This window comes from Melanotaenia boesemani, chromosome 15 (assembly GCF_017639745.1).
Source record: "Melanotaenia boesemani isolate fMelBoe1 chromosome 15, fMelBoe1.pri, whole genome shotgun sequence".
Classification (NCBI taxonomy): domain Eukaryota; kingdom Metazoa; phylum Chordata; class Actinopteri; order Atheriniformes; family Melanotaeniidae; genus Melanotaenia; species Melanotaenia boesemani.
The window spans coordinates 7,687,744-7,710,674 of NC_055696.1; the positions used below are offsets into that span (position 1 = coordinate 7,687,744).

Consider the following 22,931-nt stretch of genomic DNA (forward strand, 5'->3'; position numbering starts at 1 on the left):
GCAAAATATATAGCTCAAGTTTGTTGGTGTATCTCTTTGGGGCATCTGTCTAATGACATTTATTTTTTTTACCTTTCCTCGTGGCAGAACTGGTCTGGTTCTGCTAGTGTTTTGTAATATTTAAGATACACTACTGGTTCTCTTGTCAAATGTAATTCTTGGCTAGGATTAGGCCATTACATTTATGGCCATTAAATCACTTGAGTGTTTTTTTTACTGGCATCTAAATGGGTTTGTCCCAGTCTCAATTCTCTGAATGAAACTGAAACAGTTTTTCCTAAAAAATTGTATTTCTAGTTAGTACCATCCATTATTCATTTAACCCTGACTGATTCTTTAGGCTTTACTCACTACAAACATCTCTTCAGCATTATGCTGCCACCACTATGCTTCACAGTTGGGATGGTGTTTTTCAGGTTATGGGTTTGTGCCACTTGCCGACATAAATCTAAGTCTGGTTTACATCTTCCACATGTTTGAGGAGTTGCCAACACCTTGGCAACTTTCTTGTTTTCTTCTTAAAGCAGTGACCACGTTGCCACACAGACAATCTTTGTGGAAAGTATGGCTTCAATCTATTTGGGGGTCTTAAAGTAACAAAACAGGAAAAACACCAAAGGGGTAAACACTTCCACCTGCCTCTGTAGGTGCATTTTTCAAGTTTAAAGGGGTTACTTCACCAAACATAAAGGATAAAAGAAGGTAGGAGAGGAAATAATGCCTAAATGTTGTTAAACATGCATGGAAAATACTTATTATAAACTGCTGAGGAATGATGCTCATGCAGGATTGATATCGGCCATTAAGCACAAATGCAGTACACATGCTTTCATCCAGATCATCATAGGTTAGATAGGGCAGCAACTTTTTCACTTTTCCCATTTCTAATGAATCTTAGACCTTCTGTTTTGCAAGTGTGCAAAATTAAGTGTATCACATGAAGTTACTCTTAATCCAAAAATGCCCAACAGTGATAGACTTGTTATATTTTACTGTAATAATGACAAGGATAGGCTCATTCAGGTTTATTTGTTGTTGATTCCTTGAACTGGAAAGCATAATTTAGTTTCACACATAAGCAAGTGTGTCCGCATGTCTGTCCCCCATAAAGCAACCCATTGTGTCACTAACTGATATCTAAGTTTGTGGGAAGTCCTGTGAATAAATGAAATGTGTTACGATTGAGTCACATTTTTGAGGTAACAAAAACATACTGTACCTCTCACACACTGCCTACAAATAGTTTCCAGGTTATCAAGCCACAGCAGGCAGACAGTTAAAATGTCTTTGGTTTCTCCACATATTTTGATCATATCAGGGAACATTTTCATTCCTTCCCAACGTGACTCACTCAGTCTCCAGACCTTTAACTAGCTGGCTTTCTTTGAGGTGTGTCTAGGCTTTGGGAATTGTCGCTCAAACTGAGAATGTGAAGTTGAAATTAACAAGTTTTTTTTAGATGTCATAATGTATTCCTGCTTGCTCTTCTACACTAGCTCTTAAGAAAGAACTAAGAACAGTCTTATAGCAGCTTCCTTAGCTAACAAAAAGATAAGTCTGAGACAGGTGCTGCTAGTCTGATGCACTTCATTCATTGATCAGCAGAAAGAGTGAGCACCTTTAAAGAAGCAAATGTTTTTGCAGTTTACTGGTCTGAAGCATCCAGATATGTGTTAATATGAAGTCAATGAAGAAATACATCAGCAGCGACATTCAAGAAGCAATTAATGCTGCATATCAGTCTGGGAAGGATTATAAAGACCATTTTAAAGCATTCAATGACCATTATGCTACAATTAGAAAAAATACTCACAAGTAGAAGATATTTAAGACAGTTTCCAAATTTTCCAGAAAAGAACCTCCAGGCAAGTTGTGGAAATTGTGAAAATTGTTAAAAAAAACCAAAACAAAACAAAACAAAACAAAAAAAAAAAAAAAAACAAAACAAACAAAAAAAAAAACACTTAAAAACTACATCTCAGACTCAACAAACCTCAGCTAAAATGTTCAGTGTTAAAGCTCATGATAATCCTTTTAACTGGATAAAGCCTAAACAGGTTACCTTTTCGCTTGTTTGGAAAAGTAATAATTCTCCCCCAAAAGAACACGGCACACAGCACAACAGATTACAATACTTCTGGGACAATGTCCTTTGAACAGATGAGATCAAAATGAAATGTAAAATGTTTGTCCATAATCACAGCACCAACATTTGTTCCAAACCAAAATCAGTCACATGACCCTCAACTATGAACTTCTCTCTATACTAAAGCATTTTAAAGTCAATCATGAGGCATCTATGTGAGAGCTAAAACTTGACCAAGGGTGGACCACGTAATACAACAATGATCCCAAGAACAGCAGCAAATCTACAACAGAGTGTCTGAAAAAGAAGAATCGAAGTATTGCAATAATCCAAAGTCCAGACCTCAACCTAACGAAACTGAAATGCTGTGATAGGACCTAAAGAGAGCTGTTCCTTTGATAAATTTAACAGGAGTATACATTTTCGGAAACCCCAATTAGTCACCTTTACAACAAAGTATAACTTGTAAGAATCATGGAATCAGAATCCGTAGAAGTAAATAGTATATTAATAGTAAGATAGTACAATGATATAATAGAAAAATCAAGCTTTGTGTAATATGTATGATACCAACCAACCAATATAATTATAGGGGGGAAAATAATCAAAGTTAATCTATTTTATTTTTATTTGATCAATTGTGACACAGAATAAAGCCAAACAACCATTTTTAAAATCTAGGAAATATACAAGAATGTATCATTAGAACAATGTGAAAATGAAAATCAGGTCATAATAAAAATGCATTTGTTCTTACTTTGACTACTTTAAAATGTGAGAAAAATGAGGTGGTAGATGGTTTCTGTGACGACTGCTTCATTTCCTGTATGAAATTACACCGCACTGCAGCTTCTGTCGGCTCCCACATGACCTTATAAGATTTTAGTATTACAGATAAGTCTTCATCTGTAATATTCACTTTAAGTTGAAAACATAATTTGAATTAGTCTAATACTGTATTTGCATTAATCTCTAATATTTCCTGTTTAGGGAAATATACATTTTATGTCATTAGAAAAGTTATATATTTTAAGGCTATATGTAAATTTGTATTAGTAATTTCTCTTTGTTGCCAGTTTTACTCTTTGCCACTTTTCCCACAGTTAGTCTCTGAGGTGCTGGAGTCGCTGCTTTTGCCTGAAAGGTCAGTTATTGTATTCACTTGGTCGGTGGCTATATGGTGAAATAAGTCCTGATTGTGAACATCTTGTCAGCATAGTTGGTAAAAAAAATCATGGTATGTGACCTCCCACTCCACTCTCTAAAGAACAAATATGGGACTGATAGGTCAGTGTTTTAGGAAATACCTTCTTTTTTCATTTCCTTGCCAAGAGGAACTGCTTGTTCAGACAGAATTTTAAAGGTAGAAAAATTGCATAACAAGCTGATAGAATGACGCATGTAGGTGAATTGTGTTGTGGGGGAGGCGTAAGAGTTCAGAAGGTTTAAACTTGAGAAGACTCAAGTTTTGAGTGTGTTTTAGGAGGACAAATGTCAAGCGGAAGGACAGATTCTGGGTGAAACACAACATACTTACTGTCTCTGTTTGCTCATTTATCCAGAATATTTGGAACATTAAAAGCATTTATTATCATAAATGTCTTTTTAATACAGTTAATGTTGAGGGAACCAAAGTTTAAAGTCCAATACCAAGGCTGCTTCAATGCTTTCTTACTGACAGTGCCAGCTTTGTTTATTTTTTTAAAGAATGTGTAAAAATATCATGATAGAACATTAACTACAAAAATTACAGTTGCTTTAATAAATTAATGCAGAAATAACCAGCATTTTTACATACATAAAAGTTAAATCTGAATGATGTGTTCTGGTTAAAATAACTGTAATTATGTACATTTTAACGACATTACAATTGTGCACTTTCAGAGTTGATAGCTGTGGACTACGTGCTGTGAGTCTACAGGTTGTAGTCTTTGGCAGTCTTTTAACAAATGAAAAACTTCTTTCTTTGTCACCCTGAGTAGAAACCAGATCTGTTTCACAAAGATTATCATATGACTGCCATGTGTTCAGCTGTGCTTCAACGCTTGTTTTAGGTTCTGTAGAAAAATCACTAACATCTGCATGAAATGGAAGATGGATGAATTTATAATGTACATAAAAGCTGGTGGAGATAATTATGCCATGCCTGTGTAAATAAGATGAACCTTTGCCAGTAGTTTTGTTCAAATATGGGCAATGTCCTGCTGGGCCTGCACAACAATCTTAGTTTGGTCTAATTTATCTATGCGGATCAGGCACTAAACCAGGAAATTAGGTGGTTTGGGCTACTGCACCTTTGCTAATGCGAAACACAATATGCACTTGCACAACCAGCCTCAGAGATGCAATGCATGCCGGGTTCTCTCAGGAGGGGACTGAGATAAAGATTAATCTTTGATGACATCAACCTGGCAGCAGCCTGCTGATCAGTCCATTCACATAATTCTTGAGCAGGAAACAGCAAAAATCAGGTTGGTCATATGGATGCAAACAACTCTGGTTAATTATAACTCAGACCTGGATCTTTACTGAGGATGACAGCGTCGTGGGTGGCTCCAAATTAAAATACTTCTGTTTGAGCAAGTGCTGGTTGTCTGCCACAAGCCTGGGATGCAGACACAAATACACAAGGTGGTAAAAACGTCATTTATAATAAACCTTTATATGGACCATAATAAAATAACAACTTGTCAGGTTATGATTTTTTTAAATAATTGTCAACATTATGAATAGTTTTTGTACTTTTGCACAACATTTACAGACAATTTGTACAACCAATAATGGATTTGTTACATCCAGAAGATTAAAATATAAACTTATTATGTGTAACAATAATAATAATTTTGCAAAACTCAGCAATAAACAGAGTCAAACAGCACACTGCTAATGGAAAAAAGAGTCTCGCCAATAAAGTACTTTATTAGGGTAGTATCAACACAGTGTGTAACAATCCCTATATTTCTAGAATGAAAGATGTTTAAAATGTATGCATCAAACTTTTAGATCACGATAATCACCGGTCTTTAGCAACAATGGATATGCAACACTAGGCTATTTTAAGATAAATTTGATTAAATTTGTAACAAGTATGTTTTTTTTGTGGTAAAAAACAAAGTTAAAGTAAATTAAAATGTGTTATTTACAAAGATAAGAAACTAAAGACAGTATTTGTATCTGCTGCTCTCTACTGAGAGCTTGAGTCATTTCCATGCAGAAAATATTTCCATTGCTTTCTTTGATCTGCAACGTTTTTATCGTCACAGGAAGTGATGTGATATTATTCATCTTCATTTTTACTGTCCCCTTTTTATTACTGCACCACCATTTTAGGACAGCTGCTGTGTTAACCATGTTACTTCTGCAGCTCTTATCCTTCTACACCAGTGGTTCCCAACCTGGGGTCCGGAACCCCAAAGAGCACAGGGGGTGCTCTTTGGGGCAAAAGATGAAGACCATGTGCACACAGAGACGAGTTGAAGTCTGTCTGCTCAAGTTTTTTAATAATCTGGACCAAGGGTACCCAAGTCTGGTCCTCAAGAGCTGCTATCCTACAACTTTTAGATGTATCCCTGCTCCAACACACCTGAATCAAATGGCTGAATTACCTCATCTGTCATTCAGCTCTGGGGAGGCCTGGTAACAAGCCATTCATTTGATTCAAGTGTGTTAGAGAAGGAATGCATCTAAAAGTTGCAGGGTAGTAAATCTCGAGAAAAAAGCCTTATAAGGCTACAAGTGGAACTCTTCATGTCTATTGTGGCAAGCTTGAGTTTTCCTGTAACATTTAATTAATAAAATGTGTCTGAGAAACACCAGAGAACAAATGATTTGTCCCTTTTTTTTTTTTTTTTTTAAGTAAGGCTGTTTATTTAACTTTGGCTTTGTAGAAGAACAGGACTCAGCCAGAATATAGTATTTATGGTGAGAATCTTGCTAAAAAAAGCATAAAACCAAGCATGTTTGTAGTACGGGGTGGGAAAGGGGGTCCCTGCCTTTTAAGAATTGGTTTGAAAGATGTCCTCAATTCAAACAGGTTGGCAGCTACTGTTCTACACTATTAAGCTTCACACCCATGTGAACAATCACAATGAGAAAATCAATGAAATAGAATAGAAATACTTTATTAATCCCTTTGGAGAGTCCTCAGGGAAATTTGGGAAATTTTACTTTGGGAAATGTAACTTCCTAGAACACTTGGGCACCAGAACAACATCAGATCAAATGCATGCTGCTGTCTCAGCATGAACAACCCACAAAGGTAAGTCTCTAAATGCTTAAATGCTGCATAATTATGCATGTTTACTACATTATGTTTTGGCAGAGCTGCACATTATCCTTACATTCACTTTTCATGCCTGTTGAGTCCTTCTGCAGTTGCAGTCTTTATCTGCAGTGTAAAAGCAATGATAATTAGTAATTGTTTCTGATCAGTTTAAAGCAGGGCTACTCAATTCGGTCCTACAAGGGCAGCAATCCAGCAGGTTTTCCATGTATCCCTGCACCAACACACCTGAGTAGCCCTGGTTTAAAGTATAGATCCTGGGTGTTCTTTGTTTTTGCCTACATTATCTGACACTAAATTGGAGTTAGCAGGTAATCACAATGGAATGATGAATGATGGGTGCATACGTTACAGTGAAAAAGAAGCTCCCTCTGCAGGACAATGATAGGAAGCACCAGCAAAAAAAAAAAAAAAAAAAAAAGTTAGGCGATGTCTGGTTAAACAAAGGAGTTGTGTCTTATACTTTACATATTTTAGGCCTGCACTGCCTTTTGGTTTAATTCAAGCTCTCAATTCAGTTGGCTTCTCTACTGATTTAGAGGTTTTTTAGGTTTGGTGGGTTGATTATACCCCAGCATGCAGTTGGTTAGGGGCAGAATGTATCTCTTCTCCTATTCCAACTTTTTGTGGGAAAGAAATTGTGTAGTGTGATTGTCAGCTGATTTTTTTTCTGCAGAGAGAACACAGGTTACTTGTAATGCATAACCTTTATTTGTTACAGCAAGGTTATACAATATATTGCACTTGTACTAGTTAAAAATAAAAACAAGCTTAATTGAAAATATATAAAGTCATCTTTAATGCAAGTGCTATTTTGCAAATAATACTGAGCAAACCAACATATGAAAATGGAGGAAAAATAAAACAGAAATGTACTGCAGACACAATTACTGTTTAACATGTGTAAAGTTAACAACAAAAAAGAATGAAAAAAAATAAATAAAACATGACTTTTAATCAAGTTTAACCAAGCAAGCAGCATAAACAGATCATAAAAAGGCCCTGAATAGAGTGTGTACATTTTGAACATAAAGAATTAAAGTGGAAGCGTGTTAATAATCTTTTACACTACACACATGATGTACACATTAACACAAGTTCTTTAAAACAATGTGGTATTTAAACACACTAGGACTATTACAGTAAATACTTTCCATGTGAAACATTGCCCCTCTGTCAGCTTTTTCTTACTACAGCTAGTCCACCCACTTGCTCGGTATCTGCAGTGTGATGCCTTACATACAGGGTTGCAGAAATGGCTTACATCATTAAACAGACTTTGGGAACAGTCATGCACCTTCACATTCTTTAGACTTTGGGACAATCAACGCGGCCAGATTAACACGGTGCATCTGCATCCGAGCCTGTCATCAGAGTTTATAGAGTTAAGGCTCATCATTTAAGTCTTATTATAGTATGTTGTTTATTGCTGTCAAAAGAGCTTTTTTGATCTGATGTTTATAACCAGATGTACCTCTTGCGGTGTACAGTTGTGCAGTTTCAGTGTACAGTAACTTCATTTTGTTTAAGGTAGAGGAGGTATTAGAACGGCCCAATGCCAGCAGAAAAGGCAGTGTCTGAGCAGCTATCTTATATCATATTTTATTCCTATAATACCATCCACCTGTATTAATCCTTAGACTACATTTATTACTGCTTAAGAGGAAATCATAATCAACTGACAAACCATGACTTTCAGCTTTTCATTCTTTAATGATTCTGTATCATTATTACTCCAATCAAAGAACTACCTACTATTAAAACCTTTAACACCACTGTAAAATAACTAAAGTGCTGTGTTGAGTAACTCCACTTCAAATGTTTTTATTTATAATTAAAATATGTCAATATAAATCTATAAGAAGCATCTGTTTTTCACAAATTAAAAAAGCCACAAAAGTATTTATTTAATTAATAAAATATCTGTATCCAGATAGCATCTAATGATTTACAAGAGCATCATAACGAAGACAGAAGTTTTAAAATCAGCTGATCTGTTGATAATCATCATCACTTTAGAGAATGAACATTGATCACCCTTTCATTGGTTTGTCATGTGATTTGATCTCATCATAATTCTCTTCCCCTTTATAATTCTGTAAAACAACGTCTTGAAGGTACAGCAGCAATAGTGAGGTTTGTTACTTAAAATCTCTCATTTTTCAACACTTTAAAGTATGCTCCAATACTTACTAAGAAGTTAGTTTGATCCTGTCTTATTCATTTGGAGGGTTTTTCTTGACTTCTACTCTGCCTAAAATTAAAATAAAAACATAAATAAAATATTCCCACATTCAACGACCTCCAAAACAGAGCGAGTCAATAATCATGAAAGGTCCATTGTGTTGTTAGCCTTTGAAACTGAGAGTTCAAGGACTTAGAAGACCCACGGCCACAGGAAGTGACATCACTAGTGACAAAAGCCAAGGTGCTGATTTGAACATAACACTGATTGCAGAGCAGATTGGGAGAAGCCCTGCAAATGAGACACACACACGAAAAGACTTTAGATACTGTGGTCACAGATGTTTGGATAAAACAAAGACCTAAGCAACAAGAACTTACTGTGATGAACAGCCATGCTGTTTTCCTTCCAGCTGTTACCCTGATAAACCCTGCATGTGTAGGTGTAAGGTTTCTCGTCGGCCATGGGGGCCCAAGTGAGGCGGCACAGATTGGGAAGGACTAAGCTGACGTTGCTCCTCCTGCGGTCCTCTGTGGACACATAGATGACGGCGTTGGGGAAGGTGCTGCCGACCAACCGGCTGTCTTGCCGGTACTCACAGTAGGGGCCGGGGACCTGGTAGGAGGGTGGGAATTCACAGTCTACCCTGACGTTTCGCTCCAGGTAAGTCAGACATGGAAACATCTGGGGTCCCCGGGGAGTGAACAGGTACGTGGTGACTGAATTCACTAAAAGAGATGGAAGCACAATGTTTGCAAATAACCGGCATTTACAATACAGAAAATATGTTTTAATATAAAATGGTCACAAAAAGAACAAAGAAATTAAGGCGAAGAAAATCAGCTTCCGTCTCCAAGACATCTGTAATCTTTCAGCAGCACAATGAGCTTTAGCTGCAAGGCAAAGCTGAACAAAGACTTTACGCCTTGTTTAATTGACAGAAGAGCTGTTTAAAATATTTCAAGCTTATTTTGAAGATTACTAAAATTGTATAAATCAAAACATATTTAAAAAAAATCATCTGGTCCACACCAGCTCTTAAAATGATTTAAATACAACTTTAAGTTTAAAAAAAAGAAAAGACATGTACACCATGTTATTATTGATTTACCACAACAGAAGCTAAAATGAAAAAATAGTGTGTGAAAAACTAAATACATCCCATGCTCTTTTTTAAAATAATTGTTTTAGATCATGTAGGTCTTTTTATGTCCAGCTCTAACAGCATTTCAACCATCTTGGGTCATTGCAACCCATTGATTCCTTTCTCTGTCAGCCATTCTGTTGTAAATTCACTGCTGTGTTTACAATACTGGACGCAAAATTTGCTTCGTTACTAGGGAACACCTTGGGGGCGAATCAGGAAGTAATGGGTAGTTAACCAGTACTTACTGGTACCCACAAAAACCAGACTTATTAGGGAGCTACTGGTTAATTATTTGCTTCATTACTAGCGAAAGCCTTACAGGCAAATCAGGAAGTAATGGGTAGTTAACCAGTACTTACTGGTACCCACAAAAACCAGACTTATTAGGGAGCTACTGGTTAATTATTTGCTTCATTACTAGCGAACGCCTTACAGGCGAATCAGGAAGTAATGGGCAGTTAACCAGTACTTACTGGTACCCACAAAAACCAGGCTTATTAAGGAACAAAAGAGAAATTCTTCATGTGAGTACTGGATTACTCTGACTTGTTGAGTGAACAGCTCATTTAGTCAAAAACCTCTTTCCTGGTGGTTTTGGAAGCCTTTGTAAGGATGAAAAGCAGTACCATTTATATATTCTTGTACTGCTGTGTCATCTTACCTTTACTTGTTCATCACTTACTAAGTAATAAGTCATTACTTAATCACTGACTGGTAATTATCTGTTATATTGTTTATTTCCTAAAAAAGTCAACCATCATACCAAGTACTTACTGAGGAACGCATCATTAACTAATCAGTATCTGACCAGTAACTACTACTTTTGTGTACCTTCATAATCATTTGCTACAGGGCACTTAAGAATTCCAACATTTTTACAAGCCCATTTCTTAAGATATTTTCTTTTTCCACCCAGTATGGTCAATTATTTAAAAAGTTAGCTTTTTTCCCCTCAATTAAAATTACTTTTTTGTAAATATACTTTACATGTATAGCACTTTTCCAGTCATGTTGACCACTCAAATAAATATTTTCTTCCATAATCTTTCAGTGGTTGCCATTACACCCATGACCACTATCAAAGTTCTCACCTGTAATTAGTCAGGACTCTACCAGCTGTTTTATTAATCTTCGGAATATGTATTTCAATAGAAATATCCCTGAACAGTAAATCAAACACATCACTTTTGAAAAATTGACTTTTCAGTTTTAACATTCAGAATGATCATGATCAAAACATCCCAAAAAATAGTCATTTACAAATTTAACAAGTATATAAATGTGATGTGATGTTACTTCTTGTCCGCAGTGTGTGATGTAGGATTTCGATGGACACAGTGTGCTGCATGTGACGTCACATGTTCCTCTGTGTATGTGGGTCGCTTCAGGGAAGTGTACGGTTCATACTGAAGTCTAATAGAGGCCACATGTAAATAATATGAAATACGACTGAAACCAATTGCACTTGAGCTTTAAGACCTGCTGTGTGAATGTAGCCTAAAAATGACTTAATCTCTTTCTAAAATAAAAAACCTGAGTTTAACCCACTTTCTTGAATGGTTCCATTAGGTTTTCCTATGGTTGCCTCTTTACAAGACATGAGGCTCAAGATCTTAAAAAAAAAATCTTATTGCTTAAAGTATTAAACAGCTTTATGCAATTTGTTATGAATTCTTCTAATTATAAATGTTCACGTATTCATACCTTTAATTTGAAGTAGGCATTTTATTTTGAAGACGGCTTATGCACTTCCTCTTCCTTTTCTTCACGTTCTACCTTCGACATGTTTCCAGCGGTACAGCGGTCACTGACGATGTAAGTTGTGTTTATTCTGAGACTAGATTCATTTTTAAATGTAACTTACTCTTTCTGCTAGTGTTGTCCCGCTCCTGTGTATGTTTGCACTCTTTAAAATGCCCATTTCTGCCCGGTAGCATGATCGCGATTTAGCATCGTTTAGCTAACCGTATGACTGTTAACTTCAGATTACTTTAAACTAACATGTGCATGCTATATGTTTAGGTGTTATAGCAGCAGTATTTTATTTACCGTGAAGTGTTTCTTTAGGACACTGTATTTAATTTACAAGACTTACACACACACTTTACTGATAGCTTAAGTGCTTTCAGACCGAAGCCCTGCAGTGGTCAATTAGACAAAAAATCAGCATCAGAGGTCAGATTCCTCAACACTATTTTAACAAGATAATGTTATTTCGGATGTCATGTTCTAATGTCGTTGCAAATCAGTGTAATTTGACAACTTTTTCTTCATTTAAAAGAAAAAATGTGACCACACTTTGGTTTTGTTCTGTAAAAGTGGAATGATAATATCTTGTAAAGATGTTTGTAAGTGATTTTTTTATACATTGTTTTTGTACTTTTTAACTCTGATATTTACACAGCCAATTAAATGATGTAATAGTATATCCAATTATGTGATATTTCTGTGTGTATTTACAAGTAAATACAAAGAACTTTGTGAATTTGTGGACAATATTAAACTTTCTTTTACTACCATGTTTTCTTATTTTGAACAGTATGGTCGGGGAAGATTTGGACGAATCTGGAGGAGGCGAACATGGGTCTTTGGAATGATAGGCATAACAGGCATGAGAAGGCGGCCCATTCTGAGGCCAGTCAGAAAACAATCCTAGTGGCACTTGATCCCAGTCATAAGGTGTTATGATTGCCAAGGGACCACTATCATCTCAGATCAATGGAGGGTTTATATGATGGCACTGGCTAATAGTGGATATGTTCACTATTCAGTAAACCACAGCCGGTCATTTGTAAACGCAGAAACAGGTGCCCATACAAAGAACATTGACTGTGAGTGGTCTACCTACAAATCCCAGGTCTTCGAGACTGCCTGGCAATCGAACAGAGAACACCTTGAAGAAACAGCTTGCCTCAATAGAGTGGACACATTGGATGGCCAAATCTCACAAGAATGGTGCACTTGGACATATGCTTCACGTGATATGCAAACAGTACAAAGTTTAAAATATATGCAAACGATAGTTTCCATTTATTGGGGGAAATGCTTGCATGTGTGTGTGTGTCTAACTTTAAGGTACATTTTGTGTAATAAATACTGTCTCTTCTGCAGTTGTTATCAATTTTGAATGGTTTGCATATGTTAGATAGCTATATGCAGAAAGCCTAAAGAGATCAAACTGTTATTTTCAATATAGAAAAAATGCCACAAAACTAGTAGGTACTGTTCAGGTAATGATTAGTTAGTGATGCGTTCCTCAGTAAGTACTTGGTATGATGTTTGACTTTACAATAATGTCCACAAAACTAGTAGGTACTGGTCAGGTAATGATTAGTTAATGCTTCGTTCCTCAGTAAGTACTTGGTATGATGTTTGACTTTACAATAATGTACACAAAACTAGTAGGTACTGATCAGGTAATGATTAGTTAATGCTTCGTTCCTCAGTAAGTACTTGGTATGATGTTTGACTTTACAATAATGTCCACAAAAGTAGTAGGTACTGGTCAGGTAATGATTAGTTAATGCTTCGTTCCTCAGTAAGTACTTGGTATGATGTTTGACTTTACAATAATGTACACAAAACCAGTAGGTACTGGTCAGGTAATGATTAGTTAATGCTTCGTTCCTCAGTAAGTACTTGGTATGATGTTTGACTTTACAATAATGTACACAAAACCAGTAGGTACTGATCAGGTACTGAGTAGTTAATGATGCGTTCCTCAGTAAGTACTTGGTATGATGTTTGACTTTTTTATGAAGGTAAACAGTATAATAGATAATAATGACTTATTACTTAGTAAGTGATGAACAAGTAAAGGTAAGATGACACAGCAGTACAAGAATATATAATATATATATATAATATAATATATAAATAAAACTGCTTTTCATCCTTACAAAGGCTTCCAAAACCACCAGGAAAGAGGTTTTTGATTAAATGAGCTGTTCACTCAACAAGTCAGAGTAATCCACTACTCACATGAAGAATTTCTCTTTTGTTCCTTAATAAGCCTGGTTTTTGTGGGCACCAGTAAGTACTGGTTAACTGCCCATTACGCCTGTAAGGCGTTCATTAGTAACGAAGCAAATAATTAACCAGTAGTTCCCTAATAAATCTGGTTTTTGTGGGTACCAGTAAGTACTGGTTAACTACCCATTACTTCCTGATTCGCCTGTAAGGCGTTCACTAGTAACGAAGCAAATAATTAACCAGTAGTTCCCTAATAAGTCTGGCTTTTGTGGTCACCAGTAAGTACTGGTTAACTACTTATTACTTACTGATTCCCCAGTAAGGCGTTCGCTAGTAATGAAGCAAATAATTAACCAGTAGTTCCCTAATAAGTCTGGTCTTTGTGTTCACCAGTAAGTACTGGTTAACTACCCATTACTTACTGATTCGCCCCCAAGGTGTTCCCTAGTAACGAAGCAAATTTTGCGTCCAGTATTGTAAAGTGTTACCTTGTGGTATATAGAGGAGTTCATGTTTATACAGTGCCCATGTCCAGTAGGTCAAAAAAAGTCAAAACCACCCCAGCTCTATCACCATGCTTGACAGGTCTGTGGTGGAGCACTTTAAAGTTTTTCTGGCCATTGCACAGTCTGATCTTGGAATAAACTTGCTGGGAGATTTACTTGATTAGCAGAAAAATATGATAAACATTAACAATTCCTCCTTTACGATCCTTACTAATGTCTTTCCTCCATGTGTTATCAAACCTGAATGCTCCATGCCAACAAACTGCCTCAACACTGACTTATACAGAGGTGCTCCTACCTGCTGCTGCTGAGCTAAGTTGTAGGGTCTTTTTTCCTTTACGTCAGTGTTATTATTTATGTCTGAGTGTGCAGGTGGGTCTATGTGGATTGCACAATGTTCATGAAACTTTACTGATCTCTGTGGTGAAACTGAGCAACGACATCTTTGCAGCATTGTAGAGTCATCACAGTTCATCTAGGGTGTGTAGTGTTAATTGACGGATTTCTGCAGCCATACTTAATGCAATGATCAGTATCTAACTGGATTTGACAGTAGATTTAAGTTACCTTTTTTCTAGAATATGACAAATCTTATATAAAAAGAGGGACATACTGTGAGTTTGATGCGTCATCATTATTCTGCCAAAGAGGAGACAAAGAGCGACCGGGAGATGCAGCTCCATGGCGATACGTATCTGTCCAATCAGGCCTCCACGCCACGCTCTTAACTAACAAAGTTCAACATGGGACAGATCATGAGAAAGTTACATGAAAACTGGAAAACCTCCAGTGACCAAAGCTACAGTTCATGGAGCCTAAAGTAGCATGCAACCCGTGTACAAATAGCACCTCGTGTCAGCCTACTGGGTGTACTAGTGCAGTAAAAGCGGGCCTGGGTTCTACCTGCAGCCCAAATGCAGATAGGACTACGCCCATGCGGTGTTATTGCACTGCAGCAAACCATCCTTCGCGGTATGTGGACACAGTGTGTCGTATGCAGATTGAACAAACCAACAGCCATGCAGACACGAGTTTTACATGCAAAGGCATATGATATTTTAGTCCACGGATAGAGCAGCCACTCTTACCTGATATTTCCCCTCCAGCTGTCGCCTGCGTTTTGGTGCGCCTGTGTGTGGTGCAAGATCCGCAACATCAGCAGCGCAGACTGAGGACACAGTTATTGCTCTGATCTGTACGCTCTCACTTAAACACACAGGCACACATACCCCGGGTGTAACACAAAGATATAATACGCTTAAGCGACTGTTTTCTAAGGTAACATATAAAAAATGACAGCTGTCAGATTATATTTATGTGTGGATCAACATATGTGTGGAAAAAATGTATGGAAAATGTTGGGGGAGCTGGTTATCGTGCTTATTTCACTTTTCACTCACTTCTACCACTCTATCACTATCCTGATGCTTAGATGTTTTGGAGGAGGGAGGCTCATATTGGCAATTCATTTTGGTGCAAAACAAGAGTTCCCTCTGCAGGACAAACACTGGAAGCACCACTGGAGAATAAAATGCATTCAGCACCAATCGATGCTCTGGTGACATCTAGTGTAAAAAAAGCTTTGGGTAAAGCGTGCTGAACTACAGCAGCCATCTTGTTGCAAAATTGACCATAATACTGAAAGATATTCATTGTTGATGATTTTTCTTAAGGTATAGTATTGAGTATGGGGAGGAGAGGGGGAGTTCTTAGTAACAGAATGTGAACTTGAAAAAAGTCAACTAAGAAAAAGAAGAATGACTCTCTTTTTTGGTAAAGTTAGCAATATAACCAATTACTGAATAATATCCCTTAAGTTAAAATATGTGTGAACAGCATGCAAAACGGTTATGATGCATCAAAATCTCTTCTTTCAGCAGGTGGCTCTGTTAGTGCTGTAAAACATCACATTCTTAATTTTGTTTGCTATAACGTCATGACCCTTGCCCATTGTTAAGTAGATCCTTCTGTAGCTATTTAAACAGCTCTGATGCTCAGTGTGTGGCTCTCACTGCATTCTGGAACATCTGGCAACAGGAACAATAGATTCTTTGGGAACTATTAGTTTAGGAGTGGTGTTTCTGTGTATTGGTGCAGTGTCTGCAACAATCTGCCTGTCAATTTCCCACTCCATCTCCTTCCTTCACTTGCTTCCCACAGTTGCAGGGAGACCGGGGACAGTTGTAACACGGGTCAGATGTAACACTTGCAATTGCTCTAATCAGGGAGAAGTTAGGAAATATTTAATTCAGTCTGCACATGTTTGGTTTAGTCCTTAGTCTGCATGTGAAAAAGTATTGCCTTGAGGCAAACACAGCAAAATTTATGAAGGAAAATATCATTTTGAGGCAAGAAAGTACTTTTTTTTTTCTTTTTTTTTTCTTTCTTTTTCTTTTTTTTTTTTTTTTTTTCCCAAATTATTTTTGTGACTACATAGCTTGCTTTGTAGTTGAACATATCAAACATATATCATGTTGATTGTGTGTCTATTTAGCTGTTTTTCAAGCAGGTTATTTGTGGTAATGTTTTAGTTGTTAGCTGTATGGCATGCTATCTCATGGATAATGCACTTGGGCACAGTTATAACAAGCTTTCATGGGGTAGGTTGTAACAGTTTAGAAAATGTAATTTGAATGGTAACATTTTGTTTTAGGGGGCATTGGCACCAGGATAGTCAGGGGGACTTTGCTCATGGGTTGGGGAAATCAGAAAATCTTCACTTTGATTTAGTTTGCTTTCACACTGCTTTTTACTCAAGCGGACTAAACCGATGTTAGTGATTAAGATGTTAGTGTAGTTTAAACTTGTGAAACACCTCCCCATCAATGGCTAATCCAGCATCCAGCGACAGATAGATATGCAGACAGATGGACACTTCTCCTGCGTTTTTCACGAGCGGATTTGGTCCATTTTTTGGGGCTATGTGGAACCGTCGCTTGACGCAGCAAATGAAGCAATACCACTGGAAACCACGGGGGAAGTGTTGAACAGTATAGCTAACATGTGACCGGCGAAAAAGCCAAACCAGAGAAGAAGAAGAAGACGACGATGAGAACAAAAAGGCAATGCAAATTTATTTGCATAGCACATTTCATGTACAGAACAATTCAGAGTGTTATACAACTGTAGAGATGATGGAAGCTTTTGAAAATAGGCTGTGTGAGTGTGTTTGGCAGTTGCCAACAACTTTATATTACTACAACCAACCAGTGTCTGAACCTGTTGTCAGATCATGGAAGTGAACTCTCAACTCAGCACTGCCTACTAGTGGATGAATAAACTTAACAATCAAGGCAACATAAAAGACACATGGAAGTATTAAGGATAGCAAAGCATGATGTTTCAAATGGACATACCTATTATGTATATAAGAGAGCATAAATGCGCTCCCTTGATAACTGGTTTGAGCTACTGGGCTGTCAGAGAGCATCAGAAACACAGATCTAAAAGTATAACAATTCCAGGGCTACAAGACAATTGCCAAAGATATTTAACTTCCAGTTATAATGGATATTACATCAATAGGAAAAGGAAGTTTTAGTCATAGAAGTGTTCAGATGCTTTCAGTGTGTGGTGCTAAGAAGAAACTCAGAGAGAAGTCAAATAAGGTTTTTGAGTTGTGAAAAAGGCACCATACAAAACATCTAAAGAGCCTTAGGTTGACTTGGACTGATGATTCAAGCTTGCATGATATGCTGGAAACCTAAGTAAGCAACGTTATGGCTAAGACAAAGGAAGAAACACAAACACATGTTTTGATAATAGATGCATAGATCTTGAGTCCTAATGAGATAATATTCTGCAGACTTGGGAAACCAATGTTCTGCTCCAATGGCTGTCTAAATTATAGCGATATTAATTTTGGAGAGCAGTGACTTTCTCTTGTACCATTGGTGTTCCCTTGATGGTTGGACTCAAGAACATTAACATTAGTCAATGTCAGGGAGGCCTTTAGTTCTTCTATGAATGTGCAGACAGTGCAGAGACTGTGTTTGTGTTTAAATCACTCCTATGGAGACTAACAATGGTTTTAAATGCCATTCATTAAAACAAAGTAAGCCTTGTGGTGGACTGGTGGTATCCAAACTCTTTAAAAGTGATTTAGTAACTTTTCTCATCTTGTTGATGAGCAACTCTTTTTTCTGAGGTCCTCAGAGATCTTTGTTAATGCAGTGAAATTGTTTCAAAAACATTATGTGAAGAGCAGACTCTGATAGATCCCAGTTCTTTAAATAAAACATTAAATAATAGATAAATGATCATTTATAACATGTTTTTGGACTTGTTTGGAAAAATGGACGACAGTTAGGCCATATCCTTGCAGACATTTATAAAAGGGTTCACAAAGTTTGATACAAATCTGTGTACAGCTTGTGTGGATCATTAGAATATTTCCCAACTCTGCAAAAAGCAACCACCTCTTAGCAGCAGCATGGTGCTGTAATTTCCCTCAGAATAAAATATGTTTCTTGTTGTTTCTTTTTTTGTTGTTGTTGTTTCCCCCCGGCCCACAAATAGGAATGGTGCCATTTTTGTTGTAGTTTTCATTCGAGTTTTAGCATATAAATATATCTAAAGCCTCAACAGTTTACAGATCCAAGCAGCCTGTATGATATCTGAGATCAAATCTTCACATGCTTTACAGATTTCTGCCAGTGTTGTTCTGCAGAGATACGATTAAATAAATATCAGGCAGTGTTATAGTAGCAAAACCCCACAGAAGTGTAATGTGCATGCCTGGAGAAGAATAGGCAATGGCTCATGTTTCATCTGCAGTGTATCAGCAGCAGCATCCAGCAGAGGAGCAGAGCAGCAGGGATCACAGCCACAGAATCTCTAATGAATACTTTTGGCAGGGATCACTACAACCTGCTTTCTCAGCTATTTATATTCAAAACAGATCAGACAAATTTAGAAGAAAGGGAAGTGTCAAATAAAACTCAGGGTAAGGTAGCCAGTATTCTCTGTCATAGTGAGCCAAACCTCTGCAAGACCTGTGTCAGTGTCCTGGGAGACTGCTTCAGTGTGGCAGCTGTTCAGCAGCTGTCCAGGAGGGACCTTGACGAAACGGACAAGCAATGTGAAGGATATACCGAGGACGGTTTGGCTCTGGGGAAATGTTATTTTAATTGCTGAAATGTCTGGAACTCTTGACTGAATTTTATTTTCAGTCACTTAATAGTTCGGTATGCTGCTGTTAGCATTGTGAGTTATTTTGATGCTAATGCATTTTCTGCATTAGTGTAATTGCAGGCAATGTTGTTTTGCTGTTTGGTCCGTGATTGCTTTCCAAATTGCTTTCCTCACATTTCACTGATATTATTTATTAATGACACAGTTCTAAGCATAATATTTAAGAAAAATAAATAAATACTGTTATTAAATCACAGTGTCTGTGTGATAGTTTTGTTCTTTTTTATAATACATGCATGAATAACAACAGGCCCCCTGGATTCCAAGCAAGAGTTCAAGACTTCCGCTGGCTTCAATGAAGACACCAAGACCAAAAAAGACACAACAAACAAACCATTCAGTTATAAATTGTGGTCCTTTTTTTGTCATAGTTTGTCTTTATCATGCTGAAATTTTGCATTATTATGTGCCCCTTTTGGTTCTGTGTTGGTTTTTGCATTGCAGTTGTTTAGGACCCCAATGCATCTTATTTAATGTCTTATTTTGTTTATTATTTTCTTCTTTTTGATCATGTTGGTCATATTGTTGCTCTTTGTACAGTTTTCTTTCGCCTTTTAATAATTTTGCATGTCTCTTTGGATTGTTTTGGAAATTTTGCATGTCTTTGTGGCCATTCAGTGTGTCTAAGTAGTAATTTTGTATCCTTTTATGATGCTTCATTAAGGTTATTTTAAGCCTCTTTCTTAACACCATGTCATACTTTATGCATGTGATTGTTACCATTACATCTAGTGTTATAAAAGATCTTCACTATGTTAAATGAGTTGCATACAAGCCCATACATATATAATTTCTTGGTAAAATTAACTAAGGAACTAATAACATGTTATTCTTGCATTGAATTGGTAAACATATACCAGCTGCTGAAGTGTCTCAGCTCATCAAACCTTGCTCAAAACAATCTTTGTTGTTCTCAAAAATTGACAAAATGAAGCTAGAGGTTTGTGTATTGACACACAATCCTCTGTGCTGTGGTAAAACAGTGGGAGAAAATCAATGTAAAACCTCATACAGTACTGAAAAATGTCCCCAAAGTCCAGTGGAGCAGCATTTTCTCCCCCTCCCCTCTCTCTCTCTGTCCCCCTCCCTTCTCCTCTGTTTCTTCTATAAGCCGACCTCTACTGTATCTACCCCCGGCATCACACTGCAGAGCACTGAGGAGGACTCAAAATGCATCAGAGGAGGTGAGAATTATTCATATCCAACCATCTCAATCTCAGCTATGTAAAATACTGAAATGCACCATGCAGACTAGCCCTCTTTCATGCTATCATTCTGGATGAGGTATTTGCTTCTAAATTGCACTATAGAAAATATTCTAATCAGAAGGTTTCTGTGAAGCAAACTAAATATTGCTGAGCTCCTTTATTGTATTTCCTTGACCAATGGGAATATAATCAGCCTGCATTCTCTGGAGAGGTTAGTCACATAAATGCGTCAATGTTGGCAACTGACCAGAGAAGTTTGCAGTTCATGTCTTTGCAGTGTAAAGAGTGAGGCTGTTTTGGGTTCAGTTCTTCAGTATTGTAATACTTTCCCATGGGTTGGATGAGAGCTGCAGAAATGGGATATTCATGGATCTGAAATATGACCCTGATTTTTACAATAGAGACAGCTTTAATTGTTTGGAACTTCAATGATGTAGAGACACGGAAGTTGCTTGTTTCAAATGTATTGCTATTAAATAATCAGTTTGATCAGACTATTAATTTTCTTTTATTTTCTATTTTCAGGAAACTTGGGAGAATGCTCCTCCTAACTGCAATGTTATGCTTTGGTAAGGCAATCCACATAATTCTAATGGAACATTTTAAAAAAATGTGCATGCTGTCATAGATTACAAAAGTTTATTGTTTGAAATTGATTTGATAAATAGCAGTGTTTCTTTGTTTTATACCAAAAACAGGCTTTGCATCAGCTCAGAAGATAATTCAGTTGTCCTATTGCTCTGTCAACGAGAACGACCTCAGGATGGACTGCAAATATGCACTACCTGGTGAGTCATCTGAAGTCTTTTGCAAGTACACTCAGGGCGAAAGACTCTTTGACACCACCTTCCCAGAGGAGGAACAACATGCTCCTTTTAAGAACCGCGCCAAAGTCCGCTTATTTCCAGGAAACAACTGCCGCCTGCTGTTTAGAAACCTACCCAACGGCAAATCCAACTACACATGCAGCATCAAACAACCTGACTCAGCTATAGTTTCCAAAACTTCAGTGGTTGAGAAAAGTAAGATGCCCATCTCCACAGTCGTTGCCTGCTGTAGCTATGCACTTCCTGTGATTTTACATGTGAAAACATAACATCCTCCTTCTGAATGTGGATTATTTTTCTTATTGCAGAGCTCCTCCTGCCCTGCTCAGCATGGAGTGTCCTATTACAAAGCTGCAGTGGCCTGCTGTTGACCTTGATGACACTTCCTATGCTGCTGGAAATTCACTGGCTGTGAAACAAACAGCTGCAAATGTTAACACTGCTTCCATAATCATCCGGGGACTGACATTAGACTCTTCTGAAGTTGTGTGTATGCACAAAGTGCAATACGTTGAACCGAATGTATGTATGTATGAACTGAATGTATATATATATATATATATGTGTGTGTGTGTGTGTGTGTGTGTGTGTGTGTGTGTGTGTGTGTGTGTGTGTCATAGGGCTGCATTTTCTGCATTATGTATTCAATACTAAGCACAGATATGGCTGCATGCTCTTCAAATATAAGCAGCTCTTTCAGCAAACTTTACAAATCTATAAATCTATTGACACCAGTTTAATTCCTGACATATTTGCCTAACAGATAAAAAGCATGAATGTGACTCTAAATCTAAGAGTCTTTATTCTGTCATATTTAACATCTATAATCAAATTTAGCAACTGGAGTCAATGCAGTGGAAGATAATAAGCTTTAGTCTCCAGTCTTGTTAACAAGATAATATATATCTATGAGACAGTTGAGCAGAATTTAAAGAATGAAAAATGCTTTTGCTATGCCTTATAATAACTGAAAATCTTCCTGCTCAAAGTTATGCAACATTGCACTCTGCAATGTGAATTATTGCTGAGTTTCATCACTCTTTATGGTAAGCAATCTATTTTGCCTGACTGAAATCTGTCCCCTGTGTCTCTTCTTGGCTGCCTGTCAAATAATGAGGGCAGATTGCGGCAACCTTGGACCACACAGGTCCACCTATAGAAGATAGCATTGCGTTTGTCAGTAAGAAATGGATAGGGCTACAAAGACTACAGACAGTTGGAACCTAACTTTAAAGGTATTTTTGACAGAGCACAAATGCATGCATGAGCAATGAAATCTTTCTGCTTTCCTAATCTCTTCTGATGACTATTGTAACAAAGAAAAACCAAATCTCAGTACTTATTTTGCCTTTCACTTGTGCCTGGGACATCCATGTATGGCCAAGGCTTGTTGAGTGCGCCTCCGAAGCAAGCTTAATCAGTTCCATTTAGAAATTAGGACTGAATATGCTTTATAAGGTGTATTGTTTTCTCTTAAATTGTAAATTATTTTTACTGGGGTACATAGTTGAGTAGGTGGTGTGTA

At 37.2% G+C, this 22,931-nt stretch overlaps 1 protein-coding gene and 1 long non-coding RNA gene across 2 annotated transcripts; one reads left to right on the forward strand and one right to left on the reverse strand.

Annotated features, from left to right (window-relative positions):
• Positions 1-7,060: 7,060 nt before the first annotated feature.
• On the reverse strand, positions 7,061-15,746 carry si:ch211-215c18.3. Its single transcript, XM_042008320.1, has 4 exons — positions 15,267-15,746; positions 14,792-14,906; positions 8,934-9,281; positions 7,061-8,844 (listed from the first exon to the last, which is right to left on the reverse strand). Exons 2-4 carry the CDS (start codon positions 14,859-14,861, stop codon positions 8,738-8,740), a joined length of 525 nt encoding a protein of 174 aa, XP_041864254.1. The 5' UTR covers positions 14,862-14,906; positions 15,267-15,746; the 3' UTR covers positions 7,061-8,737.
• Positions 11,390-12,810, forward strand: LOC121654272. Its single transcript, XR_006012927.1, has 2 exons — positions 11,390-11,515; positions 12,240-12,810. It is a non-coding gene; the product is annotated as an uncharacterized LOC121654272 (long non-coding RNA).
• Positions 15,747-22,931: the final 7,185 nt, after the last annotated feature.